The following is a 25411-nucleotide window of genomic DNA, read 5'->3' as shown; positions in this document are numbered from 1 at the left end:
ACTGTCAATGCCAAAACTAATGCTGTATCTCTTTCTGTAATTGGCAGTAGAGTACAGCTGTAGAAAAAAAAAGCTATTTATGACAAGGCAGACAGAGGGAAGGACAGTCGATCAGAAGCCCCCAGAGACCCCCAGGGACTTAAAGCCTTCCCTAGCTCGGGCCTCTCCTGCCTGGGGCGGTGCTGCGCAGAGGGCCCCTGGGAGAGCTGTCCAGCCAGTCAGTAAAAATAAAAAAAAAGGTTGTCAGACCATCAGTGTGTGCGCTTGAGTGCGTATACACACACTGCATGTGTGTGTGGCAACATTTGTCTGTAATGCCCTGTTTACAGTGATGCTGCAGGCAGCCCCCTCAGAGTAAACATGGGAGTCAGTAATGGAAGACAGCACCACAGAGGGAGGGAGGGGTAGAGGAGTAAAATAAAACAGTATGTGAACAGACACCCGCAGCAAGCCCTTCGTCTCCCTCCGCCTCGTCCTCTAAGTGCCGTACAACAATTCACGGTGGGGTTATCTGCATTTAACACGGAGGTAAACCACGTCAATAAAAGAGAATAGATAGAGGTGTTGGTTGAGCTACCTTCCATTGGGATGTGAAGACCGGTGGTGGTCAGAGAAAAGCTGCAGGGTCAAGGCATAGAAAGGAAGACGGTGGGCTAACACAGTGGTTCCCCAGACAGCTTGCAGAGACAGCACGCCTCCACTGCCTCACTGGAGGAAAAACGATGCTGGAGACATATCTACTCAAGGCTCATATCGTTTGTCCACCTACTCTCTCTCTTTCACCCTAAATTAAAGCCCACTGGCAGGTTTCTCCGCTGTCCACAGACCCGGTCGCTGCGGAGTTAATTATATATATTTTTTTAAAGGTGACTGCGGGCGGTAAAGGTCCCGAGCGCTCTCCAATCGCCACAGCACCTACTCAGTGGCTCAACACCATCACGGCCATTTTTCAATAGGGTCAAGCGAAAGCCTCTCTGCAGTGCACAGAGCCCATGTAGAAACACAGGTGAACCAATGGGTCAGAGTGGAGGAGATTCTCAGAGTAACACACCATCATCAATTCCCTAATGTCAGTGCTCGAGTATAGAGAGAACAGGGGCAGTAACAAAAAGGCTTTTTGGACTGACCCACAGATGGACCCATCATACAGATTTGCAATTCGCTCCATTCTTCCTCAACCTGTTGCAGGGCTCTAACACCGCAAACATTTCTCGCATATGGGCCTAAATATTTGCTGTCGACCTTGAATTTGAATTTCAGCGCACCTAGAACATTTTGGGATTATAGCTTTAATATTTAAAATATTATTCGTAGCGCTCCTAAATGTATTTGTGTGCGCCTACATTTCTTTCAAGTTAAGTGCACACGTGTGCCTTGTAAAGGTCAGCGTAGAGCCCCGTGTTGAACAGCCTCATCCAGCTACCACGATGACCTGCGACACTTCATTTCATGGGACCAATTTAGTAACATCAGCTTCTCTATCAAGTTACACGGAGAAACAGGACACATTCCTACTGGGGAACCAGATCTAGCCAAGGAGCCAAGGGTAAGACGCAATAAGCAGGGAACTGACCTGTGTGGCGCTTGCCTGTGGAGGAAGAAGAAGCAGGGGCACCGGGGGTGAGCGGGTCGGAGGCAGGGGTCACGGTGAGGCTACTCAGGGCTCCGGCTGGCAGTGGCTGGCCCCTCTTCAGTAGCTGCTTGTGCTCCTGCTGGCGGAAACGCGGGGGCACCTCACGGGGCGGGTAGCGGGGGCCTGAGGACGACGACGGAGGCTGAGGTGGGGTCTGCTGCTGTGGAGTTTGCTGGGTGGTAGGGGGGGCGCGCTTCCCATTGGTTCTGACTGAAGAGGACGAGGAGGGGGGGTGTGAGGCCTGGGGCAGGGTCACACAGGTGGTGGGGTGGTGGAGGGGACCGGGGCTGGGCTTAGCTGGCTCTGGAGGAGGACGCAAACACAACACAGGAAGCAAGGTATTAGCTAATGCTGCACAGCACACATCACTAATCCACTGTACTTTACAAGACAACATTGTTGGTTGAATGAGGTTAGTGTTATATCCCTGATCGAGTGCGACATGAACACACTGATCATTTGAACCGATGTTCACAGGTTGAAACATTAAATTACCTCTAACCTTATAATACATATGGCAAGGTTTTAGTCTCAAAAACGTTACACCCCAAATATCTGACACCCATATAACATGGATTGAAAACATTTCCCTTATTTACTAAGGAGAAATCAAGCGAAACGTGGTTAGCATTTCCAAAGTAGCGTCTTAGTAATAACCTTCCCTATGAGCTGGCCTGTGCTTGAACACCACCGACAGACAGCCCAGACAACATGAAAGGGCAAGTTCTCTCACACACACACACTCACCTCTGCCTGGCCCTGTGCATTCTTCTGTCTATTAGTTCCCCAGAGAGAACAGCCCTCTAATCAAGCCTTGCCCAGACTGAGTGGTATTAGCAGTCGGTACTAGCAGGACCTACTGGGTCAGCCTACTGTAGCTAAAAGGAGCTTAGCCGAGCCCTCTGGGTGGACAGGCTAAGAGCTATCCGCGAGGGCTGGAGTGGAAAAGGCAGAGAGGCTTACGGAAGCACAGGTGTGTGTGTTTGTATGCGTGCGCGCGCGTGTGTCCCCGCACCAAGGCTTATGGAGCACAAGCGTGTGTGAGCATTAAGCAACTGCATTGGAAAGAGGTTAACACCCTACATATCTGACATGGTATGCTCCCTGTCCATGCTGAGCAGAAGAGCACGGCAGCCATATTGTCTCACAACACTTCCTGACCTCAGTGTTGCACTGAGCTGCTACATCAGTTTGGTGACTGTGAATACTGTTTGTTGTGGTTCTATACTCCCTAGGTGGCTACAGAGGACAATTCATAGGCCGGTTTTAAAAACAACTGGCTGGCAGCTATGCCTCAGGGGAGGAGAAAGAAAAGAGAGAAGACAATCACAGACAGCCAAGAGAGGAGCGGGAGCGCGAGAGAGAAAGCGAAGGGATTGGCACAGGAGAGATGCAGATTAGCAGGCAACAGATTAGCAGGGAACAGATGTCACTCTCCTGGGAACACAGGAGCCACCGTCAGGACTCGTGCCAAGACACGCATACAAATGCACACAATGACATTCGAGGTCATATCAGTCTGACCAATTAGGACAACTGCAGCTTTTCTGTCATTGGTTCATGTTGACCAAGTTGCGGCTCCAGAGAAATCTAACAGGGTGGGACTGTGTAGAATCACACACAAGAACAGTAGAGGACTGATGTGGCTGACTAGCTGTCCTGAGCTACAGCAGCGTTGGGTTAAAGCACTGCAGGCAGGCCCACGTATTCCCTCTGCCTGCCAATGGCCTGTCCCACTGCCAACACCGTTTCTATAAAGAGAGCACCCTCTGCACATGAGCTGTGCAACCCTGTGCCTCTGACACACACACACTCAATATTCTTCAAATACACGCAGACACAACCAGGTTCTCGCGCTCACACAAACTGCATACTGATCAACCTCCCTCTCTGGTCAGAGCTGGACCCTCCAGCAGCAGGAGCTAGCTAGCTGGTTGGGAGTTGAGGCAGGCAGTGGGTGACGCACATATCTGATTCAATTCAGCCCCCGCCTGCCTGACGCAGTCACAGCCAATCAGCAGGCAGGGTGCTGCGTCCTCACAACCCACCCCATCCCTCGGCTCTCTCCCTCTCCTTCGCCCTGCTCCTCTCTCTGCCTCCTACTCTCTCTTGCCTTTCACAATGCCCACCCTCTCCTGTTCCGTTTCTACCTCAGCTCAGCCATTGCATTCTCTCCCTTCAACCTGTCCCTCGCCCTCCCTCCCTTTCTCTGGTGCCCCCCACCCCCCCCCCCGTTCATCCAATTCAGCCTCTCTCATTGTTCACTGCTGCTCTGAATCCATTAGAGGAAGCAGATGGACTGCTGGGCTGTTACTGCTCACACAGAGGCCGGCAGCCTCTCTCACACTATGAATCACAGCTTCTATGACGTAGGGGGGGAGGGTGTGTGGGTGTACGTTGTGAGTGTGGATATCCCACATTATGCGAGTGTGTCGGGGGTTCGGTGTGTGTTCCACTCTATTCTCCAGTAGCCTCTGTTTATGACAACACGGGTGCTTTTACAACACAATGAAATAGCTATTAAAGCACTATGTGGTGTGTGTAAATGATCACAGTTCATCTAGTCTATGATGTGAAATTGCTGTTATTCCAGCCAGCTGGGTAATGTGTAGCCATCTTTGGAATAATCTCGGGAGAGAGTAGGTGTGTGTGTGTGTGTGTGTGCGTACACGAGAGAGTGTGTGGTGAGCATGAGTGGCGGTTACGATGCGATAGGACGTCTCAGCTCAAAACAAAGAGATTGAGCAAAACATTAGTCTTTTCCTTTTTGGGGAAGAGTTCCTTTTTAATCCATAACGGACGCTAAAAGTGCTTTGTGGGAGATTTGAGGCGAGGGGAAACCAAATCCCTTCACTAGGATGAGAGAAAGCCATATTAAAATGCTGTCTAGTCAAGTACCCTAGCACCATCATTTGTGAGATAACATTTTTTTTTTTTTATATATGGGAGATTCACCTGCATATCTGATGGGAGAGATAGCAGGTGATACGTGTGACAATGTCATACACCAAAGACTTGGAGGGGAGATTGAGAGATAGTAGGAACACCCAGAGAGCGAGAGGCACAGTAAAGGTAGAGAATGAAATAGGGAATGAATGGAGAATGAGCGAGTCAGAGAATGGTACACAGAATTAGAGAGCGCAAATGAGTGTGAGAGAGAGATGGGGAGCAAACAAACTGAAATACTAGACCCTTTGGGGTCGCTAAAGCCTTAAAAACACTATTTGATGTTCAAAGGAGAGTCAATTAAATAAACCATTATAATGAGACGCACTGTAAATTCCATTAAACCCTCAATGGAGAATCACTCCTAGCCAAACGTGTAATTATGGCCTCCTGTCCCCCACTCTCAATGGTTAATTACACCGAAAGAGGAGAAAAAGCCTGAGCGAAAAGGATGATGGTCAAGAGGGCAGGCCCTGGTGCATAAGGAGCCATTGTGATTGGCTCGGTTATGGAGTGAGCGCGCCTGGCTTTGAAGGGTTCTGGGAATCGCCCAGGTCAGAGGTTAGCTACGTGCTGCCATTGTGTGATGACACATTTTAATACGCGACTGTGTTTACACCGGGGGAGGGCTGTGTGTGGAACACACAAGTGGACTACAGAAGAGGTTTTTCAACCTCCTGTATTGAGTTACACGACTCTCATTGAAAATCAAACGTTATGAGACTTCATGAAAAAGACACATCCAAGAAACACGTTGGAAAGACGTGATGTGGCGGAGATTTAACTAAACCATTTGACTGATGAGGTGTATGTGTTTAGTGGCCTTGTTTAATGTGCATACAGGGTAGTTGAGAGAACTGACAGAGAACTGACAGTACTAAAGGTTAAGAGGGGCTATAGATTTTAGTGGTACTGAAGGAGCAGTAGCTTTGAGTTGGGATGGTTGTTTGTTAAGATACACCCAGACAGTGTCTTGTGAGTGCAAGGGGGGGGTGTCTGAAGTTCCATCTGTCAGTAGTAAACCCTGTAGCGGGTCAGAGACACACCCCCCCCCCCCCCCCCACACACAGAGTAAAAAGGCACAGCTTTCCACCCCTCACCCTTCCCTGGGTACTAGGCCATCACCATGGAGATAAGCACTGTTCCCATGCCTAATGCACCTCTGCTCTGTGGGCCTCCTGTGACCCCCCCCCCACCCTCGACACACACGCTAATGAGCAGAGGGCTCATCTCAGCAGTGCCGACCCATTCTCTCCACACTTTCTACATGTTTTTGGAGTCTGGTTGATCCATAGAGACTATTCATAGAGATGGCTTGTTAGAATTCACTATGGGTAGATAACACTAAGTTCCACACTTAGATACGATTCAGTCTTCCCTTATCCATACAGTTTATCCAAAGTAGAAGGTTGCCCAAAGACTGATCTAAGGTCAGATGTGTATTTTCTACACCTTATGGTGAGGAGAAGGTAAGCTGATCCTAGATATGCGCACAAGGACAGCTTCCATCCACGTGCCTTAGGAGTCGGGTGTATACCACCGAGCCAATGCTTCCCACGTAGATATGATGAGTCAGTTAATCCTCGTCAACACACAAAAAAAATGGCTGAATGGTGGTTTGGACATGAAAAGGCAGAACCTGAAGCAAAAGACTGCCTCTTCCAGACACACCAGGAAGTCCCTGCACAGCAACACACACCCTCTCCACCATACAAAGACTGCCTCTTCCAGACACACCAGGAAGTCCCTGCACAGCAACACACACCCTCTCCACCATACAAAGACTGCCTCTTCCAGACACACCAGGAAGTCCCTGCACAGCAACACACACCCTCTCCACCATACAAAGACTGCCTCTTCCAGACACACCAGGAAGTCCCTGCACAGCAACACACACCCTCTCCACCATACAAAGACTGCCTCTTCCAGACACACCAGGAAGTCCCGGCACAGCAACACACACCCTCTCCACCATACAAAGAAGCCTCTTCGGTAAACACCATTAACATCAGCAAATACACTTCACTATTAATCTGCCTTTAAATGTGACATGAGCCCTCTCAGCTGTGGTAGAACTGGGGGGGGGTATTGAATTGCCTCTTCTGTCTGCAGCGTGTGAGTGATAATCCAACATGAATACATGCAGAAAACCCCCCCCCCCCCCCCCCCCCATCTCTTTCTCTCTTTGTCCCCTCCCTTCATCCCCCCTCTCTCCACCCCTAATCAAACCCCTCGACTTGACATGCAAGCAAAGAGAAAACAATTATCCTTCGCATCCATAAATCCACGGGACGTAAACCAGGACCCAGTCACTCACTATTAATTTACAGAGTATTTATTAAATGTTGCAGTTCGACACAGGAAGGCGACGGCGCCCCTCCCTCCCACGGGAAAGTCAATTATCCCCCAATTAGATTGTGATTCAAGAAATACGACTAAAACGTGTTGACACAATTAATTGAATGTGAAATCGCAAATTAATCCAATATGCATATTACGATGCGATGTCGTCCGGTTTCCTGTGTGGAAATAATGCAGTTCTCCTGTGGCCGCGGTGACGCCGTGTAAATATGTCAGTCGCCGTGGCAATTGGTGGGTCGCCATGGTAGCAGGGCAGGGGGTGGGGGTCTCCCGGGAAGGGGAGAAAACAGCATGGGTAAAGGTGTCCTCATGCTTCCCAGCCGAAAACAGTTCGGAAGAGAACGTGCATATAAATATGACGACATTGACGTTTTGGTAAGGTTATTTTGGGGCAGTTCCATTAACATAATTTTTTTCTTCTTCTAGAGGCAAGCCAAAGTCAGTAGCCGATGTCCACGCCCCTTCGTCGGTGATTGGTCAACAGTAGGGATTCAACGAGAGACAACTCCTTTTCCTGCACATTTCCTCATTGAGAAATACTGCACCAAACATCATGCTTAGATGTAAAAATTGCACAACTAAGAGCTCTCAGATTAATTGTGGCTATTTTAAGGAAGTGTATACTGGCGACAGCGTCTCTAAATGGACAATGCGTACTACTATTGCCGCTTTTTTTCCTCTTTTTCAAGCGAATGTCTTAAGGGAGTATGCAAGCACATTCGCTCGGGTCGCCTAGCCGACTTCGGCTAGCAGCCAGCCGAACTGAAGCATGCCGACGCCTTAATGGGAAATGTAGATGGAAATTTGACACGCATTACATTTAGTTCCTTAACACTTTAAAAAGGCAGGCGCTGATACTCTGATCACACCAGGGCTGGGTAGAGAATGCGTCAGGTGTACCCGGGTATTACTGATGGCTTTCGCTCATGAAATTGCATTTGCATCACTCTGGGCCAGTTCCGTGTATTCTCATAACGTTTTGAATGTGTGTGTTTACGTGTGCATACAGAAAGTTAGTGTGGCAATGGCTTTAAAAGCATATCCTTGCCTGAGAAGTTCCACACTAAGCATTTTCTCCAATTACAGGGGGAACTGGATTGAGAGTGTCCCAGTCCCTGTAGGGATGGGGGGGCATTGTGCATTATTGTGTGTGCGCAGCACGATGGGGTTTGATTGTGGGGAATAATCAGCGTTCCCCTGCCCTCCATACTAATAGAGGGCTGAGGCGCTCTCATTCTACCCCAACAGGGACAGCCTGGATGGGGGAAGTCTGGTGGCTGGTCCCCCGTCTCACTGGAGCTCCATGGCTAATGGGGGGGGGCACAGGAGTTAATTCCGCAGCGCTTTATCTAATTTTCATACATATGAACGCGCCAGGCAAGATGGATTACCACAAACAAATTGAAACGTGAGAGGAAGGGAGGAGGGAGAGGTGATGAGGCTGGGGGGTGTACAAACTTCTTTGTTCCACGTTATGTTTGAGTGATCATTAATATGGATGAAGAGACATCACAGCTGCATACTGATTTGCCCTCACACACTTAGTGACATGGATGCTAACTGAAGTAAAACAGTCCTATGCTACTTAGAGGGCCCTGCAGCAGATTGCCCTCACACACTTAGTGACATGGATGCTAACTGAAGTAAAACAGTCCTATGCTACTTAGTGGGCCCTGCAGCAGATTGAGTGGAGAACATTTTCTCTCTCTTGCTTACTTTGAAAGTAGGCTATACGGTGTCCATTTATTAGTTTCAGCTCTACAAGTTCCTTTTTGGTCCTATTCTCTGTAGGCTGACGCTTGAACACACTCACCCCACTTCCTTTCTCACTCACTTCCTTCCTTCCTTTCTCACTCACTCCCTCTCAGATTTTACACCTCTGTCATTTGACTTCAAACTAACCCTCTCAGTCTTTTGAAAGACACCCTCCGTCACCCCTCGGCTTAAAATGGTCCCAACACCAACACCAGACAGAGCAGAGTCTCTTCTCCCCCCCCCCCCCCCCCCCCAGAGATAATGAGACAGACCTAAATGAGGTCAGAGGTCAAGAAAGGGCCATTGACCTCTACACAACGCCAACGGACCAATCCCCAATGGCTATTGGCGAGGGCTGTTAGTTAGCGGTTAGACCGCCTGGTGTGTGTTGGGGCCAATCCCTGGTAACACAAACACACACCTTTTAGAGGGCGAGGTGCTGACCAATGCAACCTGAACAGATGCTCTAATTGGCTTTAGAGTGGACCAAAGCCCTGGCCCCATCTGTCTAATGCCTGCCTGCAGGAGTTTAACACCTACACGCACTAACAACGACCCCCTGGCTTCCTCACACACAATGACACAGATTGTTCACACACGCTAGACTAATTCGTTGGCTAAATACAATAGGAAACGTTTGACGTGGGGGACCAAGTGGAGCAGCAGTCTAAGGCACTGCATCACCACAGATCCTGGTTCGATCCCGGGCCGCATCACAACCGGCAGCGATTGGGAGTCCAATAGGGCGGCGCACAATTGGCCCAGCGTCGTCCAGGTTAGGAGAGGGTTTGGCCGGGGGTAGGCCGCCATTGTAAATACGAATTTGATCTTCATCGACTTGCTTAGTTAAATGGTTAAATTAAATAAAGTAAAGAAACACGCCAAATGGAAACGCAGAAATAGCAAACATACTTCACATACTACCAATGTGAGCACACATGCTGCTGGGACAGCGTGGAACTGTCACCCCTGGAACTGACTGAACTCCTTACCCTCCCCATTCATCCCCAAACCCACCCTCTCCCCACTGTTAGGAGCTCCCACCTGGGTGCCCGCCTCACAAATCATTGGCCAGCACTGCTGATCTCAGAGGAGTAGTCACTGTGCATCAGTGTGTGTTAGAGGACGCTGGACTGACTCGATAGCTGTAGGTTACAGGGGCCCTGCTACTACACACCCCTTGTCTGTATATATACACACACCTTTATGGCTCATATGACCTCCCTTAATCAGAGCTGATTAGGGCCGTGTGGGTCAATCATTTTCAAGTATAACATTTTTTTAAAAAGCTGTGCGGCTATGAGTGGCAGTTAGGCATTCCACTCACCTTTGGTTTTCAGGTCAGCAGCCTAGAAGACACACAGGGAGAGAGAGGTCAACAGCTGTAAACGTGTTGCTTTTGTTCAATGATTCATGTGGAGCTAGCAAAACGGCATGTCATAAAAGTTTGTCATTAACTAAAACATTAGCGCATTACAGGAAGGAACGCGTGTACTTTTACACAACAGGAAAAGAAACTGTCAAACACACAATCAAAGTGAACATGAGAAATGATGTTCCCAGTAGATCATTACATTGCAGGCTGCCAAATTGGATGCAGCCCACAAATCACAGTCATACAACGAGAATGGCTAAATATCGCAAATGAAAATCAGATTGAAATGAGTTGAAAATGTAGGGATCTGAGACATTGAGACATACAACTGGCAGTAGGGCCTGACTAGCTAGACATGCAAGGTAAAACAGCGTCTTCAAGAGCAAAACAACCCCACCTGGGAAGACGCCTGCTATAAAGTGCCTTGGCATGGCTGCTGGCTAGTGGAAGTGATAATTACAGGCTGTCTAATCTGTCTGAGTGCAAATGTGTATGTTAGCAACTCGATCATATGGGATTTTTGGGTCCGATTCTTGGGAGGCAAAAGGTCACCGATTACCGATATACGTTCCAATGTTTTTTTTTTTTTTTTTTTTTAGGAGGTGGAATGAAATGGTTTTTTTTTATACAGATACTCTAAATCATTTATTAACGAAATATTAAAATTAACATTATTAAAATGCTGAAGCACCACAAGCACATTAATAAAAAAAGACTGAAAGTTCCTAATGTCGCCACTAGATGTCAGCATTTGAATTGAGTCGATTCCCTACAGTGCTTTACAACAGATAAGTAAAGAAACACTATGGCAACCTTGCAAAGCACACGCTAGCTATACATCATTAAAAAATAAAATCTTACTGAAACCATAATGTGAATTATACTGTTATTCAATACAAAAATGTATGTATTTGGCTAAATATTTCAACTGCAGATGGCATGCGCTGATGACTGAAAACGTTCATGCAGGAAAATGCTTGCCGCACTGGTTTTAGTCACACGCGTTCACGGATATCTCACGCATTAGTCAGTGTTCACTTTGACGTCAGTCCAGTGTTTGCGCATATGTAGCACAGATTGCTAGCTAGAGGAACTACATAAGTAGCACAGACTGCTAGCTAGGCTAACTACCGTGCTGGCTAGCTAGCCAAGTGAGCATACGATGAGGACAGGGCTCCTTGCTTGGTAAAGGGTACCTTTGATTATTTACTCATTGAAATACGCCGTCGCTGGCTGTGGAAAGCCATCATGCCCACTCTCTCGCGTCCTGGCTTGAAGGATGTTCAAGGAGCAGCTCTTAGAGCGCCCTCTTCGGGCAAACATTGAAAACGTATTTGTTCATTCTACGTATATAATATCAGCGCATTTGTCTGTAAAAAGGCTAATAAATCGCCCAATAATATCGGTCACCCTGATTTATCTGTCGGTCTCTAGTGTATGTTTGTGCATATCATTGTGTTTTTATATGCCTGTGTGTACAATTGTATGAATGTGTGTGAATGGCGTGTGTCTATGTGCGACAGCAACATCTCCTTGGTTACCAGAGCCAGGCTAGTGTTTCCAACAGAGCAGTAGCTACTGTGCCAGCTCTAATCTGTCTTTAAATATAGTCCATACACCTGGCAGTGAGCTGCCTACAGGGTTACGGGCTCTAGGATAATCCACGAGGATAAACTAGCGAGGTACTCCCACACTCAGTCATATATGGACTATACTGAACACACCTACCTGGGGAACAGAGGTGAATGAAGGAGAGGGGGGAGGGAGAAGGTGTAGACTGATGGAGAAATTTTTCAGAAGGAGGTACTCGATTTGAGGAGACAGCGAGACAGAGACAGACTTAAAACACACAACTCACCTGTTTCTGAGCAGCTTCCTTCTTGGTCTTGTCTTGCTTTTTATTTTCTTCCATCAAATGGTTCTCTTCTCGTGTTGTTAGCGTCTCTCAGCTGCAAACAGAAAGGGAGAGGTTTTCAGAACAGGGCTGAGAGGAGCAGCAGGCTTTACGTTCAGAAACCTAGCGCTACAATTCCCCATTCATCTGCTTAGAGGTCAATGTCAGAGCTAGCAAACTTTTTCCAGAGAAGACCTTCAGACGCCAAGCACATTCAGCATTTCAGAAGTAACACATTGAGTTGCTTCTTAAATGCAATTTCCTTCATGGCCAGAGATAGATTGGGGGTGGGGAACAGAGAGACACCCAGAAACTGACAGAGGGAGAAATGGGAGGAAAGAATGAGAAAAGAACAAACTCAAAGCCTTTCCCAACGTCTGTCTCCAGTGGTCTGCCAGGCAGCCAAAGGAGAGATCAGATAGCTGGAGAGCCTGCGAGAGAAAGTGGTTTATTTAAGCCTTTATTTGTTTTGGCTGAAGTTTGGTGACGGTTCCTGGAAACTATTAAAGGTATGAAGAGAGGACTGGGGGAGCCTGTGTGTGTGTGTGTGTGTGTGTGTGTGTACGTACGTGTGTTTGTGTGTCTAAAGCCTGCTAATGCAGGTTAGCCATTCCAATCTGGTCAGTGTTGCCAGCTAAGTAAGAGCCACTCACAGTGGACATTCTGGTTATTATCTGGTCAATGGGGAAACTCAAGTGTGGTCAATACTAGACAGCTTCCAACTGCCTGGCTGTTCCTCTCACTGCAAATCCAGCAAGCTATCGTGGGACTCTGGGATCTCACTGTACTCTTCAACTCCCTCCACACACACAATCGGCCATTGTGCTCTGTCCTCAGCAATACGAAGGGCATAAACATTTTTTTTTTTATCAGTGCCTGAGTGACTGACACACACAGGAGCTGACCGGAGTTCCTCCAGCCTCAGACAAAGTGTCTGCAGACAGTGTCCATAGGGGCCTGCATATGAATACATTGATGAATTATCATAATAATGAACGGAGAGTAATGACAGGCCCGTCTCCCGGTGTGTTGCCTGTTGGTAGGGGAATGGAACTGTCAATCAAAGCGACAGGCAGAGTCAGGCTAAGAGTGAGTAATGGTGGGGAGGAATGTCCTCAGGGACAGCCATGTTCTGACACAGAGAGAGTGAGGGGCCTGTTGCCTCAAGTTAAGGGCAACCAGTGAACAAACACCATTGTAAATACAACTTGTTTATCTATTTTCCCATTTGTACATCATTACAACACTGTATATAGACATATGGCATCTGAAATGTCTATTCTTTTGGAACTGTAATGTCTAATGTTTACAGTAATGTTTACTGTAAATATGTTATCGTTTATTTCACTTTTGTTTATTATCTATTTCACTTGCTTTGGCAATGTACACATGTTTCCCCATGCCAATAAAGCCCCTGAAATGAAATGGAGAGAGTGCAAGAGAGGGAGACAGACAAGAGATTGCGAGAGAAAGAAATTGGCAGGCATGGCCATTAACAACTGTCAATCTACAGTACAGCTAGTGCACTGCTTAACAGTAGGGAATACTGAAAGAGGACGAATACAGCTGTAATGACTGGGGGAGGACAGTACAACTCACTAGCAAACACCTATTCATTTTTAGGGGGAACTGTGTGTGTGGTGCACTAGTATCTAATCAGGCAGAAAGGCTGGTTGGTTCTCTGCCTGGTAATAAGTAGAAGCTCAATAGTGTCTCCTCTCTCAGATCTGCCTATTAACCAGACCAGCGCTCCTGCAGGGTGCTAACAATCCAACAACCCCATAGGCTACCACTCCCCCTTCACCCGCCCCCTACTACCCCCTCGACCAATCACAACGCCCCAGTCAGTCTAACTGGCATCTCACCCCACCATCCCCCCTGCTCTGATATTCCTTGGCACCAGTCCAAAAAGTAGGAGGGGGGGGTAGGCTAGCTGGCACTGTTCTGAATGTTGAAATCACCCTCAGAATAGAAAGGGGTGAAAGGAGGGGGAAGGGGACATTGGATCGGGACATAAAAATATCCGGCGGAACCCTTTAAGTGCTGGAATTTTCAGAAAGAGAGCCTCCGACTCAGTCCATCTACTGCTTCGTGACTACTAGCCTACCGCCGTCCTAGCTGTTGTTAACATGGGATCTCCCATACAGTCCATCTACTGCTTCGTGACTACTAGCCTACCGCCGTCCTAGCTGTTGTTAACATGGGATCCCCCATACAGCCCATCTGGTCGTCCCATGACGGAGGAGACGGAAGCGGGGGAAGGGTTATGACAATAATAGTACACCACTCGTATTTACTTATTGACCTCACATCCCTAGAAAATACACGGTTAAGGAAACGGATAAAGGACGGCAGACGGTCTATTTTGGTAGCAGGCTAGTAGAGGTTGACCTAACACACCACGCTGTACAGTACAACCACCTGGCTGGTCCTGTATCCAAGATCATAACAAGCCATTGTTCACTGCTGTGCCCCACTCATCCATAGGAGCAGCATTGGAAATCGAAACCTAATTTATTGATGTGCAGCCTATATTTTGGGTAATTACTACAGGACTCGTCTGTAAAAGAGACCGTGGTCTCAGCATGACTTCCTGTCAAAATAAAAGGTTACATAAAACATTTAGCTTATGTAGGCTATTCCCAAAATATCATGTCACAGATATCCATTTCTGCACCGCAGCACAGACCAAATGAAAATCATTCATTGTTATTGTGCTGAATGTCCACTAATGTCCGTCATAGAAATAGATTCAATAGAACAGGCATCCCCATTCAAGTCAATGTTCTACTCGTCTGGTCTGAGCCAGAGATTTAACATGACAGCACAGTGCCAGTGCTCTGTCCCTAACAGAGTCTTAGTGTTGTAACTGTCTCACACTAAACCCAAAGTAGTTGACGTTCAATCTAAATCCTAGAAAGCACAGTACAATTTGAAGACTTAACTAGCAGCTGGGCCTAATCCGAGAAGAGCCAAAAAAGCAGCATAATTGTGCCGACTAAGACAGAGACAGCACTGTCGTCAGCTACTACGCTGAAGCAACTGCTCTGTCTGCCCCAGGAGTTCCTCCTCACAGGAGTTCCCTCCAGAGACAGGACAGAGTCACAAGGGGTGGTGGTGAGCATGGTGCCCTGCTTCTCACTTCTAATTACCCTCAAGGGAGCCAGGTGAGGAAGAAAACGAGAAAAGCAAAAGGGGATGAGAGAATGAAAAGTGAGAAAGAGAAATGTACAGTATAGATGATCAAATAGCATAGTTGTCCAATGACAGAACAAGATAGAGAGATAGCAATGCAGACAGAGGGGGCACCAGTTCAGGGGAAATGAAAGGCAGTGTGACTGTGCCCTTCTGTCCCCACTGAGCTGCTGACACAGTCACCCCCAGAGTCAGGCTGACACGTTGGGTTGGCTGGGGATCAAGTTACACCTGCCTGGCAGAGGCACCCCACACAGCGAGCGACAAGCTGACATACTCTGGTGAAGCAGCGCTCTCTGAACCTGCCTGGCACTCCAGTCTAGTAAGTCTATACAGTGTCATATGCCTGTGTTGGATACTGTGGAAGACCTATAGCCTAGATACATGTATATCGCCCTTCCCCATGTTTTCGGATTACACTCTTCGCCTATACAGATGGATTTGTTGTGCCGCTTTATAGCACACGTCTAACAATTGTGTATGGATAAAAATAGTAGCCGAGTTGAGCATTCAAGGGCGTCGCATTGCAAAGGTCTCCTTCCATCTGTGTGCCGCATATAAACTCTGCATGACCAGAATCAAAGCAGACAGAAAGCATAACAGGGAGGAAAGACTTATATGGTCTGTGAGGATCCTGCTACACAAAAATAGCAGCGCTTGTTAAGAGGGATTAACTGGTGTGTGTGTGTGTGTGTGTGTGTGAGAGAGAGAGAGAGAGAGAGGGGCACAGCGGCACAGGGAGTCTGAGACATGTTCACAGAGAGATGCGGGAGCTGCTGCTCACACTGGGGAGGAGGAGAGGAAAACTGGAGGATGAAAAGACAGGCAGAGCAACACCAATTAAGAACGACAGCCGTCGGGAGAGGGCGATAGGAGGAGAAGAAGAGAGCAGAGAGGGAGAGGGAGATAGGAGAAGAAGAGAGCAGACAGGGAGAGGGAGATGGGAGAAGAAGAGAGCAGACAGGGAGAGAGGAGAGCATCTGTGAAGGGAGAGCAAAAGCTCACTGTGGAGCAGAGGAAAAACACAGCAAGATAGAGGAAGGCGAGAAAGAGAGATATGGAGAAAAGAGAAGCTTAATTATATCCACGCACCTTGGGTGAGCAAGCAAGGAGAGCCTGAGGAGAAGAGGGGGCGAGAGAGTGCGTGCGAGAGAGTGCGTGCGTGCGAGAGAGAGAGTGAGAGAGTGAGAGCGAGAGAGAGCGAGCGAGCGAGCGAGAACGAGAGAGAGCGAGAGAGAGCGAGAGAGAGCGAGAGAGAGAGCGAGAGAGAGAGCGAGAGCGAGAGAGCGCCCGGCTCAGGCTGTAGGGCAGTGTGCAGAGCAGAACTAGACGCCCCTGACACAGAGACAAGGTTGCCACGATGCCGCAAGGCAAACAGTGCTGCGGCGTGCTCCGGAGCCCTTCCGGCTAACACTGCCACTGCATGAACGAACAACGGAGCAAAGCCATGGAGGATGAGGAAGGGAAGAGAGGGGGGGTGAAGCCATTTCCTTTTGCTTTCCTGCAGCCAGGCATTAGGAAAGCCACAGCTCTCCTGAGCCCTTTCACATGGCCATTATCCAGGGCGGCTACCCACAACCTGGCTGGAGAGTAGTAAATAAACAGCCACCATTAAAGGCTGAGGAGACTAGCGTAGTCTTAGGCTGTGTCCAAACTGGCACCCCATTCCCTATATAGTGCACTGCTTTTGGCCAGAGCCCCTACTCCCTATAAAGTGCACAGCTTTTGACCAGCTCTGGCACGAGCCTTCGTTTAGTCCGGCTTACACTTCTAAATGAACCCATTGCTTCTTGAGAAATATACTTAGAAATGTCTCATGCCCGTAGTTTAACTGTCGTACCACATCAGAACCAAAATTAAGCTTGTTTTAATTCAATGTTTGTAAACAAAGTAAATGTAAACACTATTTAGCCTCAAAACATGCATATAAAAAAGGTACATTTTGAAGTCATGGGTGGTCAGTCCTTGCATCCATAGCTCTGTCTATGAATTTGAGGGTGGTTACATTTCTCCAGCCCCATCCCTCAGATTTTTACAGAAACAGGGGTGGGGAGTTGGCTTTGTTATTGTTTCAACGGCTCATTGCGGCTTTAATGCTGATGGACGGGAAAACGCGCCTGTAAATTCCCCAACGGAAGTAATAAAAACAGTGTGTCAATCTCAGTTTTGGAGCATTCTGCTCATTCCAGGCACCAGTGCCCTGCTGCTTTAAAGCCAGGTGGAGATCAGCATGTGGAAATATGCCGCCTGCCCTTATGAGTGGGAACAAACAGCTATCTCAACTATGCTGCTGGGCTGACTCAATGAATGGAAAAGAGGGGGGTGGTTTTCATACTCTTGGTTGCTGGCTGCCGGCGAGAGCCCAATGGAAAGCTAAGAATAAAATTCCTTTGAAGTTTTCTTTTAGAAATGATTAGACGTCAATGTCTTCGCTAGCTGCTTCCTCGCCAAGTCAACAGGGAACTTATGTTCTGGCAGTTCATTAGGTAAAGAACTCCAACTTTAAGTTGATAAAAAGCTTCTGTTGTGCCAAAGGCATATAGACTAGACTATCGGGGATACTGCAGTGTATAGAGAAGGCATGGGGAGTCCGTCAGTTTCTAGACTTTTATTATTTTATTTATTTAACTAGACAAGTCCGTGAAGAATAAATTCTTATTTGCGATGACGGCCTACTCGGGCCAGGCCCTCCCCTAACCCGCACGACGCTGGGCCATTTATGTGCCACCCTATGGGACTCTCGATCACGGTCGGTTGTGATACAGCCTGGGATCGAACCAGGATCTGCAGTGCCGCCTTAGACCACTGCGCCACTCGGGAGCCTAAAGGACAAGGCTGTCAATGGCTGTGTTAAGACAGGCAGGCCAATTCTAATATTTTTCCCCACTAATTGGTCTTTTCAGATCAGATCTTTTTCGAAGCTGATCCGATTGGTCAGAAGGAGAGAAAAAATATCAGAATTGGGCTGCCTGTCTAAAAGCAGCCAGAGAAATGTGGATTGTGGACCGTGACGCCGACAATAAGGAAAAGTACCCTAGTACTTTTTTCTTAGGCTGAGAAGAGTTACATGACCATAACGGTAATTGAGAAAAGCTCTTAGTAGAGCACTGTACTCTGTACTCTGTACCTGTACTTCAGCTGGGTTGACAAGCCACATAGGCCACTGGAGAGGTGAGAGAAAAGTGGGTCTATTTGTGAGACAGTCATTCTACTGCAACTCAAGATAGAGTGGAACATTGGCTGGTTGACAACAGTGCTGGAGCAACCTTAACCTTAACTTCAGCTTTTGTTAATGATATGTTGTTTTTATTACTTCATCAAGATAACTATACAGATCAAGATGTTTATCAGGACCAAGACGAATGTAAACTAAAGCTGCAAAGCGAAGACTAGTATCTACTAACTAGGCATTGGACTGCCTTGTTCCAGTACTACTATAGTCTAATAAAACTGTCAAAGCCTTGAGGACTCAGTGAAATGAAACCGACAGAAGAAAAAGGCAAACAGTTGGTCTCCTGAATGGAGCCAGTTGACTACATTCCCTCAAGGTTGCTCTGACATTGACTGTCTGCCTTTCATTGCTGCCAACCACAGCAGAGAGAGACAGGATCTGTCGAAATAAAAAAAAGCAGAAAGCACAACAGTCTGAGAAAGAGGAAAAATAACATAGCTCAGATCTGATGTGTTTGAAAGATGCTGCGAGGAGACAGACAGACGGGGGGGGGGGGGGGTCTGTTAACTTACTAATGCCTTCACGGCTGACAAGATGGATGGGAATTTAGCTAATGTGCAATAGGACAAAGAGGCCATCTTATCAAGGTACTGAAGTTACCCCATAAGTAGCTTATTGCAAAAGCTGTTTGTCATTTAGTGCCGTGTTCTACTCATGGAAATCTATGAAGTATTGGAAGAGGCTGAGAAAAACAGCTGAGGTGCATGTAGGCTAAAAACAAACAGACTCCAACTGGAAATGCAAGCCAATGTTGAAATATTTTGCCATTCAAAAGTGAAGTGAACAAACAAGACTTAATTGCCATGTGCGCTAAAGCACTCAACACTATGCAGTCTAACTATGCCAAGTATGAATGCCATTCATGTCACTGGGCTGATTCAGACAAGCATCAATGAAGATGCAGGTGGGGATTTGACAGGTATGTTCAAAATAAACAAAGTCTCAACCTAACCTGGAAAAGCCTTAGCACACACAAGACTTATCCCACAGCATGTAGCCTAATATAACTTAAGTTATCCACATAACTGCAAACAAACATGGGCTATCCCAAATGTAAGTTGTCATTACATTGTCTAATAGTCTGACAGAAACAGTACGCTCAGTCCAGCTTCTCTCTGCCCTCTACATGTGATGATGCCCCTCTGCCTCACGTCTCTCCAATTAGCCAACATAACAGGGAGGGGGAGAGGGAGGCCCCCACCAGCCCCAGCCTCGAAACCGACTGGACATTCCCCTAGATCACTGCCAGACACAGTTCCTGCCTGGGCTCCCTCCCCCCTCCCCCATTCTTGTGCCCCTGCCAGGCCCTCCCCTCTCACATGGACCAGACGAGCGCAGGCAGGCTGCACCATGGTTAGTTAGTAAGTTACAGCCTTCTACATTAGGGGTCCTGGCCGATCGACCTCACCCACCCCATCCACATAAGCAACGGTTATGGCAATGGGGTCCTTGAGGGAAGAGTTTCCATTTCCCACTTTCAACCTCTCCTGGCCTCACACACAAGAGGCCGACTCCCCTTGAAGTAATGACATATTGATTGTGTTTACTTTCGAGGAAGACTGCCTTTGTAGGAACTTACAAGTGTTGGCAGGAAAGGAACTAAACTAGCCACCACCGTCCACCCCATTGAAAGATCTTCAATTCATTCCAATTTTGATTACATTACACCAGTCAGACAACAGCTGTTTGGCTCAAGCTTTACCCCGGGACTTATAAAGAACACCTGTGTGCTATAGGATAATGGGTTTGGCAGAAGCCTTCTTTGAATTAAGTTGATTTCACTGTTGACGCCCCTCTACCGCCAGCCCCTGACCAGCCTCAGCCATGACGACCCCTTGGCACAAAGAGAGAGCATGTTATCCATCAGGCCTGTGTGTTTTTTTTTATTTAAAAAGGCTCGTAATCGCCAGGCGTAGTATTGCAGCGGTGCGCGGAAGCCTGGGCGAGACTGAGATCAGTGTGGGATCTGGATGGATAGACTGAGGCAAATGGCACCCCGTGGGTTTGCCTACTCTGCTCATGACGTTTTGTCTGCAAGGCTGTTGAGGACATCGACGGAGAATCCAAAGCGGCTTGTATTTTTACATCCGCCTCAGGCAGCCTTCACTCTAATTTCAAACAAATGATCCTTCTGAACAGGAGATAAGGGTTTTGGTGTAGTGTTGCTAGGCAGCCATCCCTCGGCTCCTTTACAAGGCTCTAATCAAAACAAACGTGTCGTAATCAGTCTGGTAATGAAACAGCTCCCTCTCCAGTTCCATGCACATTTCATTCCCTAAGCACAGCTCTACACTGTTTTATAACATCTACCAGAATAGTCAAGTCAAATAGTTTAATAAAAGAATGCTTTTTTCCTGGAAAAAAAAATACATTGTGTAACTGAAGGTCGAAATAACACCTGTAGGTTACAGGAACGTCATAAGTAGCCAACATCCTCATTAAGACAACATGCCCAGTCAGTCCCTAGACTGCCCCTTCCTTCCCCATTGCCCTATCACCTGCTGTTGTCTGGAGAGAAATACTGCACCAAACATCTTAGATGTCAAATTGCGTGACTAAGATCTCCTTGGCAAAAACATCAACATTTGTTGAGTTATCCTAGATTCATTCAGACTATTTTGAGGAATGTATACTGTTACGGCGTCTCCAGAGGGACAAAGTACCATTTCAGCCTTTTTAAAATGTTCAAGTGAAGGTCATTTAAGAGAGTATGCGAGCACACTCGTTCGGCCAGCTGAACCAAAGCATGCAGAAACCTTAAGCCACCAAACAGTATGGCAACCGACTTAAAACACACCCCCCCCCCCCCCCCCCCCCCCCCCCACACACAGACCCTTTTCACTTCCACTGAGTGCTTACAGACCCCTAAAACTTCAACAATTTTCCCATCCCCTCCCCCATGAATGCCCAGGGGGGTTGAACAGGGGTGGTGAGGGAGAGAAAGGTTGCTGGGGTGTAGGGTTCGGTTTGGGGGCTGTCAGTTGGGCTAGGGCGTTGCAGGGAGGAATCTTCACAAACTGATTAAGAACTGCAGCGCGTTAACCAATTGGCAGCCAGAGCCTTCAGATTGACATGAAATGGTCACACTCCTCCCGGTAAGCACGTTAAGCATTCTATATACCCACCATGTCCCCCACTCCCCGGTCGCTATGCATTTCATTATTGCCCCACTGGTGCGTGAAGACTGAGATAAGATGGGTGGTGGAGGCGAAAGGATCTACTCCAGCACCTTGGAATGGAAGGATGCATAGGGATAGTAGGGGGAAAGCGATCAATCACAACTCATATCTTCCTCTACTGTATGAAAAGGGGGTAGTGATGTCTAACAAATAAACAAACACTGCACAGTGCAGTCCACATTATTGTAGCAATTTGAAGGAATGGAATCAACAGAGGAATAATGAACGTCTCAAATATGACGGTGTGTGGGGGTATGCCTTTTGCCTATATTCCAGGATGAATATGACACAGTCAACTGACTTATTTCACATGGAAAGTATTCCCAAAATCTGCGCTTTTCCTACAACAATTGTATTCGCTCGAATGAGGACAGCCAGTCCATTCCAGTGCCATTTCAACCCGCGCTAAACTGACCGTTAATTAGATGATATAACCTGCCTCTGGTGCTCCTGATTTGCGATTCTGAAAACAAAACTCTCGTGCATTTCCATCCAAACCAATGGATAAATCATGGTGTGTTTTAGAGAAGGCAACCACTGTCAATAACAGCTAACGTTACTAACGAGTTCTCATCAAATTCTTTATAACCGTGCAACTAAGCCGATCAGCAATGCACGCTACCCTTGTAGTTATATTTAAAGCTTCAGCTTGTTGGCATCAAGTCTTATCAGCCTAGCTACTATCATTGACATTGGCTCGTTGACTGTAAAGCAAAATAATATAGATGACATTACCCTTTCCCATAACGTATTGCTTGCTACAAGTCATCAGCTAATATAAGTTAGTAAATAAAAGCAACGTAACTATGAAACCTGGAAGAGTAGAACACTAACGGTAGTGTTAGTCCTCGAGTCACATAATAATAGAACACAATGTGGCCGCTTGTCAAACAAGCTGTGGTTTTGGATATCAATAAAGTATTAATTACCTTGCGTAATCACACGTTGAGCTTTGGCAGCTTTCAATACAAAGTCGGTGCATGGCAGAAGATGATGCAGAAAAGCATTCTGCTGTGCGTTTACCCGAAAAAAAATACCCGTAAATGACAAATCAGGAATTCAGTCTTCGCAGTTATCCAGCTAGCTAGCATTAGCCAACGTCAGCTCTCCTGCTGCATGGGGCTTACTGACTGACTGGATAACAGTTAGAGCAGCTTCATAACAAAAAATACCGAGATCGATACTTGACAAACACACAGCAAGAACTTTGTATTTTAGCGCAACGCTGTACTAAAAGGACAATTTTCGCAACACAAAACAATGCTAAACGTCAAAAGTATCACGTTATAGAAAAAAAGATCGAAAAAGCAGCTAAACGAAAAAGCAACAGAAACAATTCGACTCAAAAAGTAGCGGAGTTAATGTTAGCTAGTTGGCATTAGTCATCGACTGTTGTAAGGAGTCATTTGCAAATGAAAGAAAACAGGCAGATTTCAGTAAATTGTCGACGAAAATTGCTAGCTAGCTAGCCAACTTGGGTTAAAGTGCAAAATGAAATAAGTTGTGTTTAGGCCGCTAGCTGAGGAGCTAGCAGGTTAGCAACAACATCTGACCGACGACCTTGCTACTACGAATGCAAATTGAAAAACGAATCCAAGAAAATACATTCGCGAAAAATCCAAGTGTAGGAGTGGACAGTCATAATGCGTTCAGTGAGCTCTCGTTGACAGCGTTCTTGCAGCCATTTTGTTCAAACTAAGACCGCTCGCTCTTCTCCTCTGAGCAGAAATAATGTAGGAAGTGGCCCCCATGCCCAAGCAGCCAATCCACGTGATCTCCCACTAACAACACAGCATGATCCCGCCCCGTCGTACCCTTGACAATGGCAGTCTGATTTGCTCACTAGAATAAATGATGGACAGGGACAGACAGAGGATGATAAAATAGTGCATGTTTTATTTGCAGCCTACCTTGGACACTATTCAGTTGCATATGTGTGGTAAATATGTGGCAATGACTACCATATAGGTTATTTCTGTTATTGGTGATTTACACAGCCTATGTTTATATTTACGGCAATGCAAAATAACAAATTTAGTTCTGTGAACAAAAGGCTAAATACTTTCAATAATGTATCAAAATAGTATGTGATTAGTTTGCAAATTAGAAGTTTATGCTAGAAGAATAAATAATTTTACAAGGGCCCTTGATTCTATCACATTACCTTCGTCAAAATCTTGAAGTCACATGAAGTCCACCAAGAAGGAGCATATTTCAATTCCAGACTATTTGACAATTGATTGATGAAGGACGACTATTCCCCTTGTTCTGCTTCTCAGATTCAAGAAAGGATTGTGGCCCCAACTCATTCTCGATGCCTCTTTTCTTATGGAAATGACCATGCATCGTGCAGTATGCACAGTGGGAATAGGTCAAAGTTGTGGTCCACAAAGGGGAGAATTGACCAGTGAGAACAGCCTAGACTAGACTGCACAGCCCCATAGATCACAGCAGAGACTGTCAATGAGAAAGCCAGAACCCAGACAAAGTTTATTCCTATTCAAGGCAAGCTGCCCAAAGCTATTGCGAAAGCCAACTCTAGCTGAATGGGAAAAACAGCTGTTTAATCTTGGGGGTTAAGGGAGGTGAGCAGAGAAGCATTCCTTGGAGTTTTCATGTGATAACAAACTTGTAATACTACCACACACACAGTGAGCTCCAAAAGTAAAACTATGAGGTTAAAGTGCAGACTGCTAACTTTCATTTGAGTGTATGTTCATCCATATTGGGTGAACAGTTTAGAAATTACAACCCTTTTTGTACATAGTCCCCCCCATTTTTGGGGACCAAAAGTATTTGGACAAATGCACTTATATGTGTATTAAAGTAGTAAAAAATTAAGTATTTAGTCCAATATTCATAGAGGGCAATGACTACATCAAACTTGTGACTACACATTTGTTGAATGCATTTGCTGTTTGTTTTGGTTAAGTTTCTGATTATCTTGTGCCCAGTAGAAATAAATTGTAAATAATGTATTGTCATTTTAGACTCAATTTTATTGTAAATAAGAATATACTATGTTTCTAAACACTTCTACTTTAATGTGGATGCTACCATGAATCCTGAATTAATTGTGAATAATGATGAGTGAGAAAATTAGACGCACAAATATCCTACCCCCAAGACATGCTAACCTCTCACCATTACAATAACAGGGGAGGTTAGCATGTTGGAGGGGTATGTGCCACTGTCCCAATACTTTGAGGTCACTGTATATACTGTAGGTAGGTGTGAGGTTATCCACATTACAATACTGCACTTTTGTAGAGTGCATTTTGCAAGCACCTGCCAGCATCAGAGCAAGCCTGCCATCCAGGCAGGATAATGCAGAACTAACATCCACATTTGCAGAACTCTCACCACAAAGTCATTAGTGCACTTTAAAAAGAGAGATGGAGATCTATGCCCCCACGTAGGACACCATCACACCTCCCACTTTAATATTGAGTGGCAAGTAGCTGGACGTGAATGCAGAGAAGAACAAAAGGGTAAACAACTGACATCTATTCTGAGTTCAGATCCTAAATGGCACCCTTTTCCCTACATAGTGCGCTACTTTTGACCAGAGCCAGTCAAAAGTAGTGCACTACATAGGGAATAGGGTGCCATTCGGGACAATCCTTAATCAGTGCTGCAATTCTTTTTTTTTTTAGGTGTCTCGGATGATTCTTTGACTTGGGCCAATTTCCCTAATTGCTTTCACATTTAAGCTAGCCGTCTGATGGAGGGGCGGCAATGAGAAAGGTCTGGTTGATATTCTGTTAAGAGGAAATCCAGACATGAGGTGAGGCGGATGGACTGCGGCGCTGGCATTCACTCACTTTCTCCTCTCTTCTGC

The 25411-nt window shown here is 46.5% G+C and overlaps 1 protein-coding gene across 4 annotated transcripts in view; it reads right to left on the bottom strand.

Moving 5' to 3' along the window:
• LOC110485100 (trinucleotide repeat-containing gene 6C protein) overlaps positions 1 to 23326 on the bottom strand; it is a 66879-nt gene extending 43553 nt beyond the window's left edge. For 2 of the 4 annotated variants that reach the window (XM_036940490.1, XM_036940491.1), the window contains exons 1-4: positions 22500 to 23326; positions 11929 to 12019; positions 10023 to 10044; positions 1574 to 1936 (exon numbers count right to left, since the gene is read on the bottom strand). In XM_036940490.1, the coding sequence (XP_036796385.1) occupies positions 1574 to 1936; positions 10023 to 10044; positions 11929 to 11982 (439 nt within the window). In that variant the 5' untranslated portion in view covers positions 11983 to 12019; positions 22500 to 23326. The remainder of the gene's footprint in view (positions 1 to 1573; positions 1937 to 10022; positions 10045 to 11928; positions 12020 to 22499) is intronic. The other 2 variants (XM_036940492.1, XM_036940493.1) reach the window with 2 other exon arrangements.
• Positions 23327 to 25411: the final 2085 nt, after the last annotated feature.

The sequence above is a fragment of the Oncorhynchus mykiss genome, chromosome 13 (assembly GCF_013265735.2).
Source record: "Oncorhynchus mykiss isolate Arlee chromosome 13, USDA_OmykA_1.1, whole genome shotgun sequence".
Classification (NCBI taxonomy): Eukaryota; Metazoa; Chordata; class Actinopteri; order Salmoniformes; family Salmonidae; genus Oncorhynchus; species Oncorhynchus mykiss.
The sequence above is the reverse complement of the archived record's forward strand: the minus strand, read 5'-3'. Positions and strand labels throughout refer to the sequence as shown.